Here is a 19151-nt window from a genome sequence, read left to right as displayed (position 1 = left end):
GGGACTACATGTGCGTGCCACCACACCCAGCTAATTTTTGTATTTTTAGTAGAGACGGGGTTTCACCATGGTCAGGATGGTCTCGATCTCTTGACCTCATGATCCACCCACCTCAGCCTCCCAAAGTGCTGGGATTACAGGCGTGACACCGTGCCCAGCCAGTAAATATCATTTTAATCTTCTCTTCCAAATTTATATTTATATTTATAGAAAAAGAGAAAATCATAAACACATAAATAGCTTGAAAATGATGTATTTTCAATGATGTCTTGAAAATAAACATGTCTTGAAACTAAAATAGAATCTTTTTTTATAGCCTACTTTTTGAAACTTAATATATTAAGAACATTTTTCCATGTTGTGACATATTTTCCTAAAACGTAATTTTTGGTGGATATATAAGACCTTGTTGTAAGAATTTATAATAATTTAACCAATAAATTCCCTGTTTTTTCAAATTTAGATTGTCTGCAATTATAAACAGTGCTGAAATGAATATTCTCCTAGCTGTATCTTTGTGCATATGTACAATTATTTCCTAATAACAAATCCCTAGGAATAAAACTGCTATCTGGCCGGGCGCGGTGGCTCACGCCTGTAATCCCAGCACTTTGGGAGGCCGAGGCGGGCAGATCACGAGGTCAGGAGATCGAGACCATCCTGGCTAACACAGTGAAACCCTGTCTCTACTAAAAATACAAAAAGAAAAAAAAATTAGCCGGGCGCGGTGGCGGGCGCCTGTAGTCCCAGCTATTCGGGAGGCTGAGGCAGGAGAATGGCATGAACCCCGGGGGGCGGAGCCTGCAGTGAGCAGACATCAAGCCACTGCACTCCATCCTGGGCGACAGAGCCAGACTCTGTCTCCAAACAAACAAACAAACAAACAAACAAAAAAACTGCTATCTAGAAAGGGGGTATAAACTTATATTCCCACCCAGAGTAAGAGTACTCATTCTGGGGGGTTCATGATAGCACCAGCATTATATTATTTATTTATTTGCATTATTATCAAACAACTATTTATTTATTTATTTTTAATCTATTTTTGGTAGCGATGGGGTCTTGCTATGTTGCCCAGGCTGGTCTTCAATTCCTGGCCTTACACAATCCTCCCACCTGGGCCTCCCAAAATGTTGGGATTGTAGGTATGAGCCACCTTACCTGGCCTATTTTTTATTTTAGGGATAGGGTCTCTCTATGTTGCCCAGGCTGGAGTGCAGTGGCTATTTACGGGCACAGTCATAGCTAACTGTAGCCTTGAACTCCTGGGCTAAAGTGATCCTCCTATCTTAGCCTCCCAAGTAACTGAGATTACCAGTGCATGCCACCACGTCTGGCAGTATTATAATTTTAAAAAAGTTTTACCTATTTATTATTTTTTGAGACAGTGTCCCACTCTGTCACCCCGGCTGTAGTGTAGTGGCACAATCGTGGCTCACTGCAGCCTCAACTTCCGGGCTCAAGTTATCCTCCCACCTCAGCCTCCTGAGTAGCTGGGACTACAGGCATGTACCACCATGCCTGGCTAATTAAAAAAAATTTTTTTGTAGAGACAAGGTCTCACTCTGTTGCCCAAGCTGGTCTCAAACTCCTGGCCCCATGTGATCTTCTCACCTCAGCCTTACAAAGTGCCACGAGCCACTATGCCCAGCCCAGTTTAGAACGTAAAAAGAGGCTATTTCTTTCCTTCTTTCCGTTGTTTTTTTTTTTTTTTTTTTTTTTTTTTTTTTTTTTTTTTTTTTTTTAGACAGAGTCTTGCTCTGTCGCCCAGGCTGGAGTGTAGTGGCGCAATCTCAGCTCACTGCAACCTCCGCCTCCCAGGTTCAAGTGATTCTCCTGCCTCAGCCTCCCGAGTAGTTGGGACAACAGGCACCTGCCACCATGCCTGGCTAATGTTTTTTGTATTTTTAGTAGAGACAGGGTTTCACCATACTGGCCAGGCTGATCTTGAACTCCTGACCTTGTGATCCGCCCTCCTCGGCCTCCCAAAGTGCTGGGATTGCAGGCGTGAGGCACCGCACCCAGCCTTCTTTACCGTTTTAATTCGCATTTCTTCTTACTAGTAACACTGAATATAATTTTTGTGTATGTATTATCTGTTCAGTCATGTCCTTTGCCCACTTTTCTATTAGGTTCTATTAGATCTTTTATTTAGTCTTCCTTTTTTTTTTTTTTTTTTTTGAGATGGAGTCATGTTCTATAGCCCAGGATGGAGTGCAATGACACGATCTCTGCCCACTGCAACCTCCGCCTCCCAGGCTCAAGCTATTCTTCTGCCTCAGCCTCCCAAGTAGCTGGGGTTACAGGCACACAACACCACGCCCAGCTAATTTTTGTATTTTTTAGTAGAGATGGGGTTTCACCATGTTGGCCAGGCTGGTCTCAAACTCCTGACCTCAGGTGATCTGCCCGCCTCGGCCTCCCAAAGTGCAGGGATTACAGATGTGAGCCACCGTGTCTGGCCTTACTCTTTTTTTTTTTTTTTAAATTGTCATTTTATAGCTCCCCACTGTAGCTGCCCCTCACCCTTCCCTTTGGTGACCACTTTTGCAGGCTTCAGGGGGACCAGGAAACAAAGCTGGGGCCCGGCAGCCCCACTACACTGTCAGCCAGGGAGAACAAGTCACAATTACAAATTACCACAACAATTAGTGCCTGTACTTGCGGAATCTGCAAACTGAGGTGGCCCTAGCTCCCCATTGTACAGGGGTCTATTTGGCAGTGACCTTGCTCTGGAGATGATGATATTCTTTCAGCCTGAGGGAATTGATGCTGATGAGACTTGTGGCATTGACTGGCTGGCTCATCATCGCCCTGCACGTTCACGCTCACCTGCTGTCCACTGTAGAGAGACAGTGGGGGCTCCTGGCAGAGGATGTACACCTGGCCCTTGAAGATGGACACCTGCACTTTCCTTTCCACTCGCTCCTTGGACTTGGCGATGCAGTGGTGGGCAAAGTCACACTGAGGGCTGTGCCAGAAACCGGTGTACACCAACTCAGCAAATTTCAAGCCCAGGCCTTGTTTGATTTTGCGCACTTCCTGTTCCTCAATGTCTAGGTGAGGGTGGTAAAGGATGGTGCCTGCTGGGGTCTTGCAGATACCTCAAGACTTCATTTCAATGAAGCGATTCTCCACGACGTCAATATGGCCCATGCTGTGCTTGCCTGCGACTTCATTCAGGTACATGAAGAGCTCCAAGGAGGTCTGGTGGGTGGTACCATCCTTGATGCTGGTCACCTTCACAGGGACCCCTTTTTCACCCAATCTTTTTTTTTTTTTTTTGAGACGGAGTCTCGCTCTGTTGCCCAGGCTGGAGTGCAGTGGCGCGATCACGGCTCACTGCAAGCTCCGCCTCCCAGGTTCACGCCATCCTCCTGCCTCAGCCTCTCCAAGTAGCTGGGACTACAGGCGCTCCACGCCCGGCTAATTTTTTGTATTTTTAGTAGAGACGGGGTTTCACCGTGGTCTCGATCTCCTGACCTCGTGATCCGCCCGCCTTGGCCTCCCAAAGTGCTAGGATTACAAGCGTGAGCCACCGCGCCCGGCCTTCACCCAATCTTGAGAATGTTGGGGGTGTTGGGGGCTTTGGCTGGTTCCTGGATCTTCATGTAGAGACCTGAAGGTGCTTGGTTCTTGGGGTTCTCCAAGATTCCAGCCTCATAGTTGTTGTGCATGAGGTTCTCGTCCATGTTCCATGGGTGCTTCAGAGTGACTGGGATGGGAATCCCATGTTTCTCTGCATATTCCATCAGATCACTGTGGCCCTTGAACTGGTTGTGGAACTCGGGGATCCTCCTAGGAGCAATGACCTTAATCTGCGGGGCCAGCGAGTAGCAGGTGAGCTCAAACCAGACCTGATTGTTCCCCTTTCCCATGGCACTGTGGGACACATACTTGGCCCCCTCCCACCGAGCAATTTCCACTTGTTTGCGGGTGATGCAGGGCCCGGGAAGAGAGGGGCCCAGGAGGTAGCAGTCCTCACACAGTGCACTGGACTGGATGGCCGGCCAGATGAACTCCCTCCACAAACTCCTTGCTGACGTCCTCAATGAACACCTTTTTGGACCCAAGGTTCAGTGCCTTCTTCTTGGCTTACTTGAAGTCTTCCTTCTGGCCGATGTTGTCCAGGTAGGCAATGATGTCATAGCCTTGTTCCTTCAGCCACACGAGGATGCAGGAGGTGTCCAGGCCACCACTGTAGGCCAGAACCATGGAGCTTTTGCTGAACATAGCATCTGGGATTGGAGGTGCAATTCCTGATGCCTGGAATCTGTCTTCATGGCTCAGTGAACCACTCGGGGCCTGGGGAGCAATGGCAGGCAATAGAGCAGGGCCCAAGTCTTTCTTATTGACGAGTTCTTAGATATACAGTCAGATATATCACCTTTTCCTTTTTGGTTTAGCCTCCAAACTATACTGTCACCTAAAACTTCTTATACCACATTTATGTTCTTTGTTTCTACATTTTAAGTCTCCAAATGATTTTTCCCCACATTCTTTTTCTTTTTTCTTTTTTTAGAGACAGGGTTTTGCCATGTTGCCCAGGCTGGTCTCAAACTCCTGAGCTCAAGCAATCCGCCCACCTCAGCCTCCCAAAGTGCTTGGATTATAGGCATGAGCCAATGCTCCTGGCCCCCACATTCTTTTTTAAATAATCTTTTTATTTTGAAATAATTATAGACTCACAGGAAGAGGCAAAATAGTAGAGAGTTCCTTGTACCCTTCACCCAGCTTCCACCAATGGTAAGACCTTACATTACTAGAGTGTAATATCAAAACCAGTAAATCTATATCCAAATGACTTTTTTCCCTTTCATAACCACACTACAAAGCACAAACAATTTTTTAAAAGTACATTTCAAATGGTTTGAAAAGCATACAAATGCTAAGCAGAAAATGAGCCATAAATCAGTCAGATGTTAACTGAGGATTTAATAAAAAAAGTTAAGACTTTGAAAAATGATTCAGTATTCTGCCAAATTGAAACTCTTTGGGGGAAAATCGTGCCTTGTAAAGGATGGATAATCACAACTCAGGTAAAAGTCCAAGAGCACACTCAGTAGGGTTTCCAGAAGGCTGGCCACAGGTGGTCTTATGGCAAAGCACTGATTTTTTATTTTTATTTGAGACAGAGTTTCGCTCCTGTCGCCTAGGCTGGAGTGCAATGGCGTGATCTCGGCTCACCACAACCTCTGCTTCCCGGGTTCAAGCAATTTTCCTGCCTCAGCCTCCTGAGTAGCTGGGATTACAGGCATGCACCACCACACCCAGCCAATTTTTATATTTTTAGTAGATACGGGGTTTCACCATGTTAGCCAGGCTGGTCTCAAATTCCTGACTTCGTGATCTGCCCACCTCGGCCTCCCAAAGTGTTGGGATTACAGGCGTGAGCCACCATGCCTGGCTATTTACTTTTAGTCCAGAGTAGAGAGTGTAAGATAAACTGTAGTTGAATCAAGTTTCCAACTAACATAGAAAGTTAGTTATATATAGGTTGGCCGACTGACATTTATGTCTATTTTAATTTTTGGAATATCATATGTCAGAAGGATTAAAAATTTTATACAATAAATGTGTTATTGAATAATGTATCCAAACAGATTTTGGGAACTGAAGGATTGAAAATGTATACTAAGTTTTTTTTTTTTGAGACGGAATCTCCCTCTGTCACCCAGGCTGGAGTGCAGTGGCGCGATCTCGGCTCACTGCAAGCTCTGCCTCCCGGGTTCACGCCATTCTCCTGCCTCAGCCTCCCGAGTAGCTGGGACTACAGGCGCCCGCCACCATGCCCGGCTAACTTTTTTTGTATTTTTAGTAGAGATGGGGTTTCACCATGTTAGCCAGGATGGTCTCGATCTCCTGACCTCGTGATCTGCCCGCCTTGGCCTCCCAAAGTGCTGGGATTACAGGCGTGAGCCACCGCGCCTGGCCGAAAATGTATACTAAGTTTAAAAGGGTGTGTGTGTGCACACATGTGTATATATCTCTTTAAGATGATTAATATGCACATCTTAACTTACTTCACTTGGCTACAAATCAAACGAAAAATGGAAGGCTCTAGGAAAAATGTTTTGTTACCTGCACTACATTTGGATACAAAGCAGCACACAGCATTGCTGATATCAGCTTGGGGTTCTCAGCATTTGAGTTTGCCTATGAGAAAAGTACAGCATTAATTAACAAGTAATATGGCTATTCCTTTTTTTTTCTTTCTGAGACGGAGTCTTGCTCTGTCACCCAGGCCAGAGTGCAGTGGCGCCATCTCAGCTTACTGCAACCTCCACCTCCCAGGTTCAAGCGATTCTCCTGCCTCAGCCTCCCGAGTAGCTGGGATTACAGGCATACACCACTATGCCTGTTAATTTTTGTATTTTTAGTAGAGACGAGGTTTCACCGTGTTGGCCAGGCTGGTCTCTAACTCTGGACCTCAAGTGATCTGCCCACCTCGGCCTCTCAAAGTACTAAGATTACAGGCGTGAGCCACTGTGTCTGGCTCTAATATGGCTATTTCTGTCTGTGCCGTAGAATTTACCATTTTATTACATTTGATCTCTATCTTAAAGCAAAAAAAGAGCACCTAATTTCTATCTCTTTGCTAGAAAAATTATTTCTAAGTAAAAAAACAAATCTACTGGACCACAGTCACATTGGACCCACTCCAAGGAGCCTACAATGACTTTCTAGACTTTTGCAAAGCGGTTACAAAGCCAGTGTTCCTAAGTATAAATGGAGAAAAAAATCCTGCTTCATGACATGTTCAGAATCTCCGGAAAGTGCTAACTGCACTCGGAACACAGGGGTATCAGGTTCATCTTACAGAAGTGCTTTTCCTACAGTTATAGAAAAAACTGTGTTTTGTTAGAAAAAATGCTGGCCTGATTTGAGAAAATTCTACCGGAAGTCTATTCTATCTATTATGAGTTTATCAAGAAGCAGCATGAAATTTAAAAACCAAAAACAACAGCAACAATGAGCAGAAAACCCTCTATTTTTTTTTTTTTTGAGATGGAGTTTCATTCTTGCTGCCCAGGCTGGAGTGCAATGGCGCGATCTCGGCTCACTGCAACCTCCGCCTCCCGGGTTCAAGCGATTCTCCTGCCTCAGCCTCCCGAGTAGCTGGGATTACAGGCATGTGCTACCACGCCTGGATAATTTTGTATTTTTAGTAGAGACAGGGTTTCTCCATGTTGGGCAGGCTAGTCTCGAGCTCCTGACCTCAACTGATTTGCCCACCTTGGCCTTCCAAAGTGCTGGGATTACAGGCATGAGCCACCATGCCCCGCCCCCTCTATTCTTATGAGTGTTAGCTGACACTTAAAACATTTTTTTTATACTTTTTTTTTTTTTTTTTGAGACAGGGTCTGGCTCTGTTGCCCAGGCTAGAGTATAGTGTCTCAATCTTAGCCCACTGCAACCTCTGCTTCCTAGGCCCAGATCATTCTCCCACCTCACCATCCCACACAGCTGGGACAACAGGTGGTACACCACCATGCCTGGCTAATTTTTTTGTATAGAGATGAGGGGTTTCACCATGTTGCTCTAGCTGGTCTCAAACTCCTGAGCTCAAGCAATCCACCTGCCTCAGCCTCCCAAAGTGTTGGGATTATAGGCACAAGCCACTGTGCCAGGTCAGCTGATATTTATTTGTGCAAAGTAGAAAATCAAGAATGCCATTAACCCACTGCTCATAGGCTTAAGTGAAGAAGAATGTCTACAAGTGTTCCCAGGTTAAGATTGTATTTAGGTGCTAACTAAAGAGAAATAAGAACCAACTCCACAGTCTTTACCTCTTCTCCTGTGGCATCTAAGACACCATCTCCTCCTTGGGCCCTTTTCTCAATTTCCCTTGCTCTGAGCCCTTCCCTTGCAAACCCTATATCCGATAACAGTTCCGTGAATTGTCGTTTGAGGCTGGCCATTTCCTGAAAGAAGTGGAAAAACCTTTAAGCAAGGGCATCAGCATAACAAAGTGTTAAGTCTTACAAAAATGAGTGACTACAAAAATGCATTATTTCAGGGGATAGCAATGAGGCTCAAGTGGATTCATTACTCAGGTATGAAGAGGATCTTGTTTGGTCATTTCCAAGAAGCAGCTTTCACTTACACAAACTGGCAGACAAAGTGAAACAGTTATGCAGAAATGCAAAAATTCAGTAAATCCAAGGATCATTTATTTAACTCTAGATTACAATTTTATTTTATTTTATTTTTTGAGACGGAGTCTCGCTCTGTCGCCCAGGCTGGAGTGCAGTGGCGCGATCTCGGCAGGCTGCAAGCTCCGCCTCCTGGGTTCACGCCATTCTCCTGCCTCAGCCTCTCCGAGTAGCTGGGACCACAGGCGCCCGCCACCACGCCCGGCTAATTTTTTGTATTTTTAGTAGAGACGGGGTTTCACCGTGTTAGCCAGGATGGTCTCGATCTCCTGACCTCGTGATCCGCCCGCCTCGGCCTCCCAAAGTGCTGGGATTACAAGCGTGAGCCACCGCGCCCGGCCTAATTTTTATATTTTTTGTAGAGACGGGGTTTCGCCATGTTGCCCAGGGTGGTCTCGAACTCCTGGGCTCAAAGGTTCTGCCTGCCTTGGCTTCCCAAAGTGCTAGGATTATAGGCATGAGCCACTGTGCAGGGCCCCAAAATCTTTGAGTAAAACATGCTTTGCAAAGATGTGTGCCATCACAGTTTGGCTTCTCATACCACTTTGGAATTTATTTATTTATTTATTGAGACAAAGTCTCCCTCTGTTGCCCAGACTGGAGTGCAATGGCACAATCTCAACTCACTGAAACCTTCATCTCCTGGGTTCAAACGATTCTCATGCCTCAGCCTCCCGAGTAGCTGGGATTACAGGCATGAGCTACCATGCCCAGCTAATTTTTTGTATTTTTAATAGAGATGGAGTTTTGCTATGTTGGCCAGGCTGGTCTTGAACTCCTGGCCTCAAGTGATCTGCCTCCCTCGGCCTTCCAAAGTGCTGGGATTACAGGCATGAGCCATAGTCCCTGGCCTCATATCACTTTGAAAGGGCACCTAAAACACTGTTGCAACAGGAGACAGAAGCCCTGTCTACATTATACAGAAGATAAGACATTTTTTATTTTTATTTTTTTAGACAGGATCTCCCTCTGTTGGCCTAGGCTGGAGTACAGTAGGGCATTCATGGCTCACTGCAGTCTTGACCTCCCAGGCTCAAGTGATCCTCCCACCTCAGCCTCTGGAGTAGATGGGATTACAGGCCCATGTCACTAGGTCTGGCTGATTTTTGTATTTTTTGTAGAGATGGGGTTTTGCCATGTTTCCCAGGATGGTCTCAAGCTCCTGCGCTGAAGCAATCCTCAGCCTCCCAAAGTGCTGGGATTATAGGTATGAGCCACCACGCCCGGCTAAACATTTTCTTGTATACTCATTATATTCACTTAGTAGGTTCTGATAGATGTTAAGAAAAATTAACAAAATCTGGTTCAGTATTAGTTTTTTGGTTTTGGGGAGAGGGTAAGGGGATTAGAGATGGCCATGGACCTCTCTGAAAAGCTGATGAAAGCTATGGTCCGTCTCTCCAGAATAATGCACATATGTATAAGCATACAATTTTGTATACAATTTCAGGGGCTCAGGGATTCAGGTTAAGAATGCCTGGTGTAGCCCGGCATGGTTTCTCACACCTGTAATCCCAGCACTTTGGGTGGCCAAGGCGGGTGGATCATGAGGTCAGGAGTTCGAGAGCAGCCCGGCCAGCATGGTGAAACTCCATCTCTACTAAAAATACAAAAAAATTAGCTGGGCATGGTGGCATGTGCCTGTAGCCCCAGGTACTCAGGTGCCTGAGGCAGGAGAATCGCTTGACCCCAGGAGGCGGAGGTTGCAGTGAGCCGAGATTGCGCCACTGCATTCCAGCCTGGGAGACAGAATGAGACTCTATCTCAAAAAAACAAACAAACAAATGAAAAAGAATCCCTGGTGTAATTACTGAAAAAACTGACTTCCAGTAAGCAGCAATCTTACTGCCTATGTTCTACCCTATCCTCCACATAAGTAAACAAAAATTCACCACAGAAAAGGAGGTCAGTGGAAAGGTTCAGCACAGAAAGCCTGATGCCACAGTGCAGGAGTCCATTTTACACGGCTGGTAAAGCCAAACATATTCCAGAAATAACATTTGCAATGTTAAGACAGGACACATGAGACAAAGTTACAGCACCCTCTGGTGAGCTACTCTAATACAAAATGAAGAAAAAGCCACAGACACAACTCACCTGCAGAACTCTTCCAGACAAGAAGTTTTGTCTGCAGTAATTATAACTTGCACGCATGCCTTCTTTTGTACTTAGCTGCCATCCCTAAATTTTGGAGAAAATCAAACTGAGCTTACTCAGTCTTTAGTGCCAACACTGGTAATAAAACTAAGCTATTAGGTTACATACTTACCTTATACGCTCGTAGAAGGGCCAGATAATCACTGTTTGCGAATGCAAATTCCAGCTTTTTCTGGTTAGCTTCTTCTTTTTTATCCCAGGGAGATACCTAAAGCAGAGAGGAAAATCAGATTTAAAGAACACTTTTTTTTTTTCCAAAGACAGGGTCTTGTTCTGTTGCCCAGGCTGGAGTGCAGTGGTGTGATCATAGCCCACTGCAACCTTTATCTCCCAGGCTTAAGCAATCCTCCTGCCTCAGCCTCCCTGGTAGCTGGGACTACAGGTGTGCCCCATCATGCCAGCTAATTTTTTAAAATTTTCGGTAGAGACGGAGTCTCATCATGTTGTGCAGGCTGGTCTTGAACTCCTGGGCTCAGGCAATTGGCCCACCTTGGCCTACCAAAGTGCTGGCATTATAGGCATGAGCCACCACACCAGGTCCTACAGGATACTTTTTATCTGAGGTTTCAAATGGCATTTTCCTATTGCTAAAGCCAGATACCTTGGGAAAGGATTTTGTGTGGAAAAAGTGTAATTAGTGGGTCAGCTAATTAAAGGCAATTATGATGGTAAATGGCAAGCTCACAGTCTTTGCTCTGTCAGTCTGCCTGCCCACCCAAAATAAGCTCTTCTGGGTCTTTTAGTTCCAAGTGGCAAGAGTCATCAAAGAGCCACTCATTCTAAAGCTATATCTAAAACCTAACATTCTGTTATCTGTGTTATTTTACAGATTCTTATTCGTCTTCTATGTTTGAGTCTCCCTTGCTTCTATACCTATAACTAGTGTTTTACTCTTATTTATTGTTTTACTTGAAAATCTACACTGGGAAGAATCCTCTTATTTTATTACAAATGTTTACAGGTCTTCCTTTTCCCTACAAATGTGTAAAATCAGCAAGGAAGTTAAATTTCACCGCTTTACACATACCAATTCATTAATCCGATGATATTTTCTGCCTTCTCAGGCTCTAAAGATATCAGCATGAGCTGCAGTAGTTTCTCATGGCAATCTAAACCAATGCCCTAGTTGCAACACCACTGAAAATCATTCTAAACCAACCATAGCGCTTCTCTCTAATTTTTGTATATTTAAATAATCTTATAACTAATACAACAGCAATAAAATTTTAGTTTCTACTTGAAAGTAAAATTCCTTCCTTTTTAGACAGGCCAGTGGGAAAAGGATTGCACGTGGGAGATTAATATTATGTTTACAGAGTCCAGCAAAGGACAAGTGCTCAGTTTTGGCCATGGATGACATCAACATTTCTTTTCTCTCTCTTTTTTTCTTCAGATCACTAAACGAAGGCAGACGTCAACATTTCTGGATTCAGAGTCCAGAGTGCTCACCATTACACCATGGAACCTCACACCAGACATCAACATTTCTAATGAGTCTTTCTTTATTCCAATAAAAGAAAATAGTCAGTGAGAGGTTGGTTTAGATGATTTAGGAAAAGGCAATGGAAGTCCTGTTCACAAGGTTGATACTGTGTACCCCCAGCAAGTTATGTCACCTCTTCTGGTCCTTGGTTTTATCATTTCCTTTTTTAAAGAGTAGTCAAGTCTCAACAACCAATTGAGATAACTCACTACCACTGGACCAGCTGGTTTATAATTTGTTATTAAGTCAGGGAGCTGGACTAAGATATTTTTGCAGATCTGTGAGTTTATAATTCGATGACATATAACATTAAAACTGAAGAAAATGAATACATCCATTTATTCTCCTAACTATATAAAATAAGCCATGATAAAAATAAAGGCAGATTGCTTATCATGAAAGGACCAGTAAAAAAGATTTTTTTAATGAAGAAAAAAAAAACCAGGCAGACTGACACTCCACCCAACAGCAGAAAATCCTTTCTTCTCAAGTATACGTGGAACACCCTCCAGGATAGACCATATGCTTGAACAGAAAACAAAGCTCAATACTTTTTAAAGAGGATTGAAATAATACAAATATGTTCTCTGTCCACAATAGACTGAAATTAGAAATAATGAAAAAAAATTGCAAACTCACAAATATATAGAAATTAACCCATGCCTAAATAATCAAAGAGTCACAGGAGAATAAAAAGGAAAATCAGAAAATACTTTGAGATGAATGAAAAGGAAAACCAAAGTGTATGGGATGCAGCTAAAATAGTCCTTAGAGAAAAACTGAGAGCTGTACATGCTTACATAAAAAAGAAAGATCTCAAAACAATAATCTAAACTTCTACTTTAAGACACTAGAAAAAGAAGAGCCACCTAAGCCTTAAGTAAACAGAAGGAAGGAAAGAATAAAGAGCAGACAGTAATGAAATAAAGAACAGAAAAACAACTGAAAAAAATTAATAAAACCACCAGGCACGGTGGCTCACACCTGCAATCCCAGCACTTTGGGAGGCTGAGGCAGGCAGATCACGAGGTCAGGAGTTAGAGATCAGCCTGACCAACATGGTGAAACCCCATCTCTATAAAAATACAAAAATTAGCTGGGTGTGGTGGCATGCACCTGTAATCCCAGCTACTCGGGAGGCTGAGGCAGGAGAATTGCTTGAACCTGGAAGGTAGAGGTTGCAGCGAGCCGAGATTGCGCCCCTGCACTCCAGCCTGGGCAACAGAGCGAGACCCCATCTCAAAAACAAAAAATAAAACCAAAAGTTGATTCTCTGAAAAGACAAAGAAAATTGACAAATCTTTAGCTAGACTGACCAAGAAAAAGAGAGGGAAAACTCAAGTTACTAGAATCAGAAAAAGGGACATTATTACTAGCCTTACAGAAATAAAAAGGATTATAAAGGGACATTATGAATAATTATATGCCAATAAATTAGATAAGTTAGAGAAAATAAAATTCCTAGAAAAACATAAACTATCACAGCTGACTCAAAACAACTGACTCAAAAAGAAATAGACAATCTGAAGAGTCCTAGAACTAATGAAGAGATTGAATTAATAATAAAACAACTACCCACCAACCCTCTCACTCTACCACCCCCAGCCCAGGTGGTTTATACCACTGAATTCTACTAAACATTTAATGATAATTTTTTTTTTTTTTTTTGAGACGGAATTTCGCTCTTGTTGCCCAGGCTGGAGTGCAATGGCGCGACTGGCTCATTGCAACCTCCGCCTCCCAGGTTCAAGCGATTCTCCTGCCTCAGCCTCCTGAGTAGCTGAGATTACAGGCATGCACCAGCATGCCCGGCTAATTTTGTATTTTTAGTAGAGACGGGGTTTCTCCATGTTTGTCAGGCTGGTCTCAAACTCCCGACCTCAGGTGATCCACCTGCCTCAGCCTCCCAAAGTGCTGGGATTACAGGCGTGAGCCACCGCGCCCGACCCTAAAGAAGAATTAATATCAGTTGTTCTTTTTTTTAGACGGAGTCTTTCTCTGTCACCAGGCTGGAATGCAGTGGCGTGATCTTGGCTCAGTGCAACCTCCTCCTCCCGGGTTCAAGTGATTCTCCTGCATCAGTCTCCCAAGTAGCTGGGACTACATGTGCGCATCACCACACCTGGTTAATTTTTTGTATTTTTAATAGAGACGGGTTTTACCATGTTGGCCAAGCTGGTCTCGAACTCCTGACCTCAAATGATCTGCCCGCCTCAGCCACCCAAAGTGATGGGATTACAGGCATAAGCCACCGCACCTGGCCTGGATTACTTTTAATAAGTTATATCTCTAGTTCTCAGTCTTTACTTGGAGGGTGGATCTCTTTGAGGATTGGATGACATTGTTCCCTAAAAAATCTTTTTGTTTGTTTTATTTGTTTTTGTCTTTTCAGAAATTTATTTTTGACCTTCTCTGTCCCATGCAGATGTGCCCTAAAAAATTCACATCTAACACACAAGCATATTTTTAGGGGGCTCACATGCCCTTGATTCCCCCATGGTCTCCTTAGAGACCTATGGTCCTCTTAGAGACTCCAGTTTAGATGAATGTTGTTTACTTACAAATGGAGACTTAAAAGCCAAACTGGCAGCAATGGTGAGAGCAGGATCCAAACAGCGGAAGATAGATCCAAACAACATTAGTTTGCCAATTCTCACATCCACGGGCAGAGAGGCCAAATGATACCCAAGAGGGGTCAATTTTTCATCTGGAGTTAATGCTCCTAAGTCTCGTAATCGTATTTTTGAGGCACGAAGAGAATCGTTGTGTGGAGGTTCAATGAGCCGAGAAAACACAGACTGGAGATTATGAGCACTAAACATCTCTAAAATTTTAATTCTGAAAAGGAAACAAAATAATGTTTGTCAATTTTATTTCTGGTGGGATGACACAGCGGAATAATTTCTTTTGTGAGTGATAATAATTTACAAGTTTAAGTAAAAATTTTTAAAATCTCATGTTTTCTACTTCTACCAATAAACCACAAAAACACGTTCAGATTCTGAAACTTATTCATATTCAGAATAAAATTCTCTCTACAAACTTTCAAAATGCTTCTTTCCGTTAACAGTGGGATCGAATTATGAAATAGAGTTCATGACAAAAGATAGTAAGTGTTGGCAAGGATGTGGAGAACTTGGAACCCTGCACAATGTTTGTGGGAATGTAAAATGATGCAGCCACTATGAAAAACAGGATAGAGATTCCTCAAAAAATTAAAAATAGAACTACCATGTGATCCAGCAACCCCACTTCTAAGTATACATCCAAAAGAATTGAAGTCAGAATCTTGTAGAGAGGCCAGGTGCAGTGGCACACGCCTGTAATCCCAGCACTTTGGGAGGCCGAGGTAGGTGGATCATTTGAGGTCAGGAGTTCGAGACCAGCCTGGCCAACATGGTGAAACCCCGTCTCTACTAAAAATACAAAAACTAGCCAGGCATGGTGATGTACACATGTAATCCCAGCTACTCGGGAGGCTGAGGCAGGAGAATCACTTGAACCCGGAGGTGGAGGTTGCAGTGAGCCAAGATCACGCCACTGCACTCTAGCCTGGGTGACCGAGCAAGACTCTGTTTCCAAAAAAAAAAAAAAATCTTGCAGAGCAGAGACACTTGCACTCCTGTGTTCACTGTAATATTATTCACAATATCCAAGATGTGGAAACAACCTAAATGTCAATTGACAGATGAGTGGATAAAGAAAGTGCAGTATATATATACATACAGTGGAATACCACTCAGGCTTAAAAAACAAAGAAATTCTGCAATGTGCAACAGTATGGATGAAACCTTGGGGACACTATGTTAAGTGAAATAAGCCAGTCACAAAAAGACAAATGCTGGATGGTTCTACTTGTATGAGGTATCTAAAATAGTCAAACTCACAGAAGTGGAGAGTAGAATGGTTGCCAGGGGCTGGACATGAGGGGAAAATGGAGAGTTGCTGTCCAATAGGTATAAAGTTTCAGTTTCGCAAAATGAGTTAAGTTTGAGAGCTCTTCTGTACAACATTACGCCTATAGTTAACGGTACTGTGTTGTAAAATTAAACATTTGCTAAGAGGGTAGATCTAATATTAAGTATTCTTACCATAATAAAAACTGGACATGATTAGCTTAGATAGTTCTGACTGCTATACAATTAACGGTATTTATGAAAAAGGTTTAAATGATCCACTTATTCCTTCTCACATCTGAAGTTGCAGTCATTATTTATTTTGCAGTCATTATTTATTTATTTTTATTTTTATTTTTGGGACGGAGTTTCACTCTTATTGATCAGGCTGGAGTGCAATGGTATGATCTTGGCTCACTGCAACCTCCACCTCCTGGGTTCAAGTGATTCTCCTGCTTCAGCCTCCTAAGAAATTGGGATTACAGGCGTGCGCCACTATACCTGGCTAATTTTATATTTTTTTACGGGAGATGGGGTTTCACCATGTTGGCCAGGCTGGTCTCAAACTCCTGACCTCAGGTGATCTGCCTGCCCCAGCCTCCCAAAGTGCTGGGATTACAGGCATGAGCCACCACACCCAGCCCAAAGCTGCAGTCATTGTTTATAAAATTAATCTGCATTGTGTCCTGCCTCGTGATAGCTCTTCAAAAACTAGTGTTTTAAATTATGAACTTCATTCAGAAAAAACAAATTATGAATATCAGCAACTTAGAGAAAAGTGCAACACACATAAAATTTTATTTACTTCACATACAGCTCCTTTTTAAGTTGCCAATCTATATACATACAATTTTACATTTTTATTAACATGTATATTTTTGGTACCTAGCCTTTTCTCACTTAATGTAGTTCACTTTAAGACATGAATTGACAGTAATCCACTTACTTAAATTTCATTTTTATTTTATTCATTTATTTATTTTTTATTTTTTGAGGTGGAGTCTAGCTCTGCTGCCCAGGCTGGAGTGCAGTGGCACGATCTCAGCTCACTGCAACCTCTGTCTCTTGGGTTCAAGTGATTCTCCTGCCTCAGCCTCCCCCAGTAGCTGAGATTACAGGCACGCACCACCATGCCCAGCTAATTTTTTTTTGTATTTTTATTAGAGATGGGGCTTCACCATGTTGGCCAGGCTGGTCTCGAACTCCTGACCTCAAATGATCTGCCCGCCTCAGCCTCCCAAAGTGCTGGGATTACAGGCGTGAGCCTTGGCACCCAGCCAATTTTATTCATTTATTTTTGAAATGGGGCCTCACTCTGTCTCAGAGGCTGGTGGGCAGTGGTGCATGGCTTACTGCAGGATCAACCTCTGGGCTCAAGCAATCCTCTCATCTCAGTCTCCCAAATAGCTATAGGACCACAGGTGCGTGCCCCCATGCTCAGCTAAGTTTTATATTTTTTGTAGAGATGGGGTTTTGCCATGTTGCCCAGGGTGGTCTCAAGCTCCTGGGTTCAAGTGATCCTCATACGCTGGCTTCCCAAAGTGCTGGGATTACAGGTGTGAGCCACCACACCAGGCCTACAAATGTATTATTATTTTTTTAATATTCAAATTTTATTTTATTTTTTTTGAGATGGCGTCTCACTCTTGTCACCCAAGCTGGAATGCAATGTCATGATCTCAGCTCACTGCAACCTCTGCCTCCTGGGTTCAAGAGATTCTCCTTCCTCAGCCTCCCAAGTAGCTGGGATTACAGGTGTGTGCTACCACACCCAGCTAATTTTTGTATTTTTAGCAGAGATGGAGTTTTGCCATGTTGGCCAGGCTGGTCTCGAACTCCTGACCTCAGCTGATCCACCCACCTCGGCCTCCCAAAGTGCTGGGATTACAAGCATGAGCCTCCACGCCCGGCCCTACATATGTATTCTTAAGCTCTATTTTAGGGCCATGCTCTGCAATTTAAGAGATCTTTATGTGCAGAAATTGAAAAGGAATGGTAAAGGCAACACTAAGGATCTCTTTCTTCACAAATAAATGCGATTATTGGTGGTCATTCTTAGCCAAATATCTTCTAGAAGTAAAAGGAAAACATGGAACTTAATAGAGTGAGAAACATTTAGACCTTTTGGAAGCAAAACACAAAAAACCAGATGTCACCTTAGACACAGCTGTTCCAATGGCACTCTTTGTATTTCTGGTAGCTGTTGCTTTAAAAGCTGGTGATTGTAGTGATGGCTAGTGAATAAATGGAAGCAGACCCCAGATGCAACACGGCCTGCTCGGCCTTTCCTTTGTAGAGCATTAGCTTGAGATACAAAGGTGTCCTCTAGACTTTCCATCCCTTTGCTGGCATCGTATCTATAAAGAAAAAGAAAATATAAAATCGAGTCATTTTATAAAAACGTGGCCAGGACTGCTTGGTATGATGAATAGATGAACCAGCTTCCTCCTGTAGAGGGACACAGTGCCCTGTATATTCTGGGATAGTTGAGTCCCTGGTAGGAGTAGCTAGTGCTAATTTAAGTGGCATCAAGGGCAGAGTTTCCCAAACTACACAGTTTCTTTATTCAACCCTTTTTCATGCAAGCACATATAAAATTGCATGACGAAAAGAGAGAAAAAGCAATTCATTACTTTTCATCCCCATTTGACGTTAAGGTCCATGGTCTTGGCTACAGAATCACTCACACATCCACGTACAGTTTTCATAAAGTACTTTTTCATACAGTAATCCATGTAGCTTAATAGCATTAGCCATTAACAACTGTGTCTCCCTAAATGAAGCATTTTTAGCCCCTCTCTTACATCACCACAAGACGGAATACCTCTTTTCTTTCATTTTCCCAGAATCGATGACATAGACAACATCATCGATGGTTATGGATGTCTCAGCAATGTTGGTGGAAATTATAATCTTAGTTACTCCTACAGGCGGTTTTACAAACACAGCCTGCTGCTCTTCACTGGATAAAGATGAATGAAGTGGGTGAATAACACATCTGGAAGGAAATAAAAGCACATGAAGTATTCTAGCACATAGAAGTGAAACTAGATTACAGTGGGTGAATTTCTACTAAAAACAACAACATGACTTCAGATATTAGCAACTTCTCCATAACCTGTCCTCAGAGCCCAGCTCTTCTACATAGTAAAGTTTTGGCCGGGTACGGTGGCTCACACCTGTAATCCCAGCACTTTGGAAGGCTGAGGTGGGTGGATCACCCGACGTCAGGAGTTTGAGATCAGCCTAGCCAACATGGTGAAACCTCGTCTCTACTAAAAATACAAAAATCAGCCAGGCGTGTTGGTGGGCACCTGTAATCCCAGTTACTCGGGAGGCTGAGGCAGGTGAATCACTTGAGCCCAGGAGGCAGAGGTTGCAGTGAGCTGAGATCCTGTCATTGCACTTCAGCTTGGGCGACAATAGTGAGACTCTGTCTCAAAAGATAAAATAAAATAA

The 19151-nt window shown here is 43.4% G+C and overlaps 1 protein-coding gene and 1 pseudogene across 2 annotated transcripts in view; both read right to left on the bottom strand.

Annotated features, from left to right (window-relative positions):
• DHX57 (DExH-box helicase 57) overlaps positions 1 to 19151 on the bottom strand; it is an 80862-nt gene that overhangs the window by 10504 nt on the left and 51207 nt on the right. Inside the window, exons 15-21 of one of the 2 annotated variants that reach the window (XM_003262760.4) lie at positions 18517 to 18690; positions 17849 to 18049; positions 14358 to 14634; positions 10426 to 10521; positions 10254 to 10337; positions 7791 to 7925; positions 6082 to 6156 (exon numbers count right to left, since the gene is read on the bottom strand). In XM_003262760.4, coding sequence (XP_003262808.1) covers positions 6082 to 6156; positions 7791 to 7925; positions 10254 to 10337; positions 10426 to 10521; positions 14358 to 14634; positions 17849 to 18049; positions 18517 to 18690 — 1042 coding nt within the window. The remainder of the gene's footprint in view (positions 1 to 6081; positions 6157 to 7790; positions 7926 to 10253; positions 10338 to 10425; positions 10522 to 14357; positions 14635 to 17848; positions 18050 to 18516; positions 18691 to 19151) is intronic. The other variant, XM_030800082.1, reaches the window with a different exon arrangement.
• LOC100588599 lies at positions 2594 to 4233 on the bottom strand (annotated as a pseudogene).

This window comes from Nomascus leucogenys, chromosome 19, assembly GCF_006542625.1.
Source record: "Nomascus leucogenys isolate Asia chromosome 19, Asia_NLE_v1, whole genome shotgun sequence".
Lineage (NCBI taxonomy): Eukaryota > Metazoa > Chordata > Mammalia > Primates > Hylobatidae > Nomascus > Nomascus leucogenys.
This window is presented reverse-complemented; position numbering and strand designations above follow the sequence as displayed.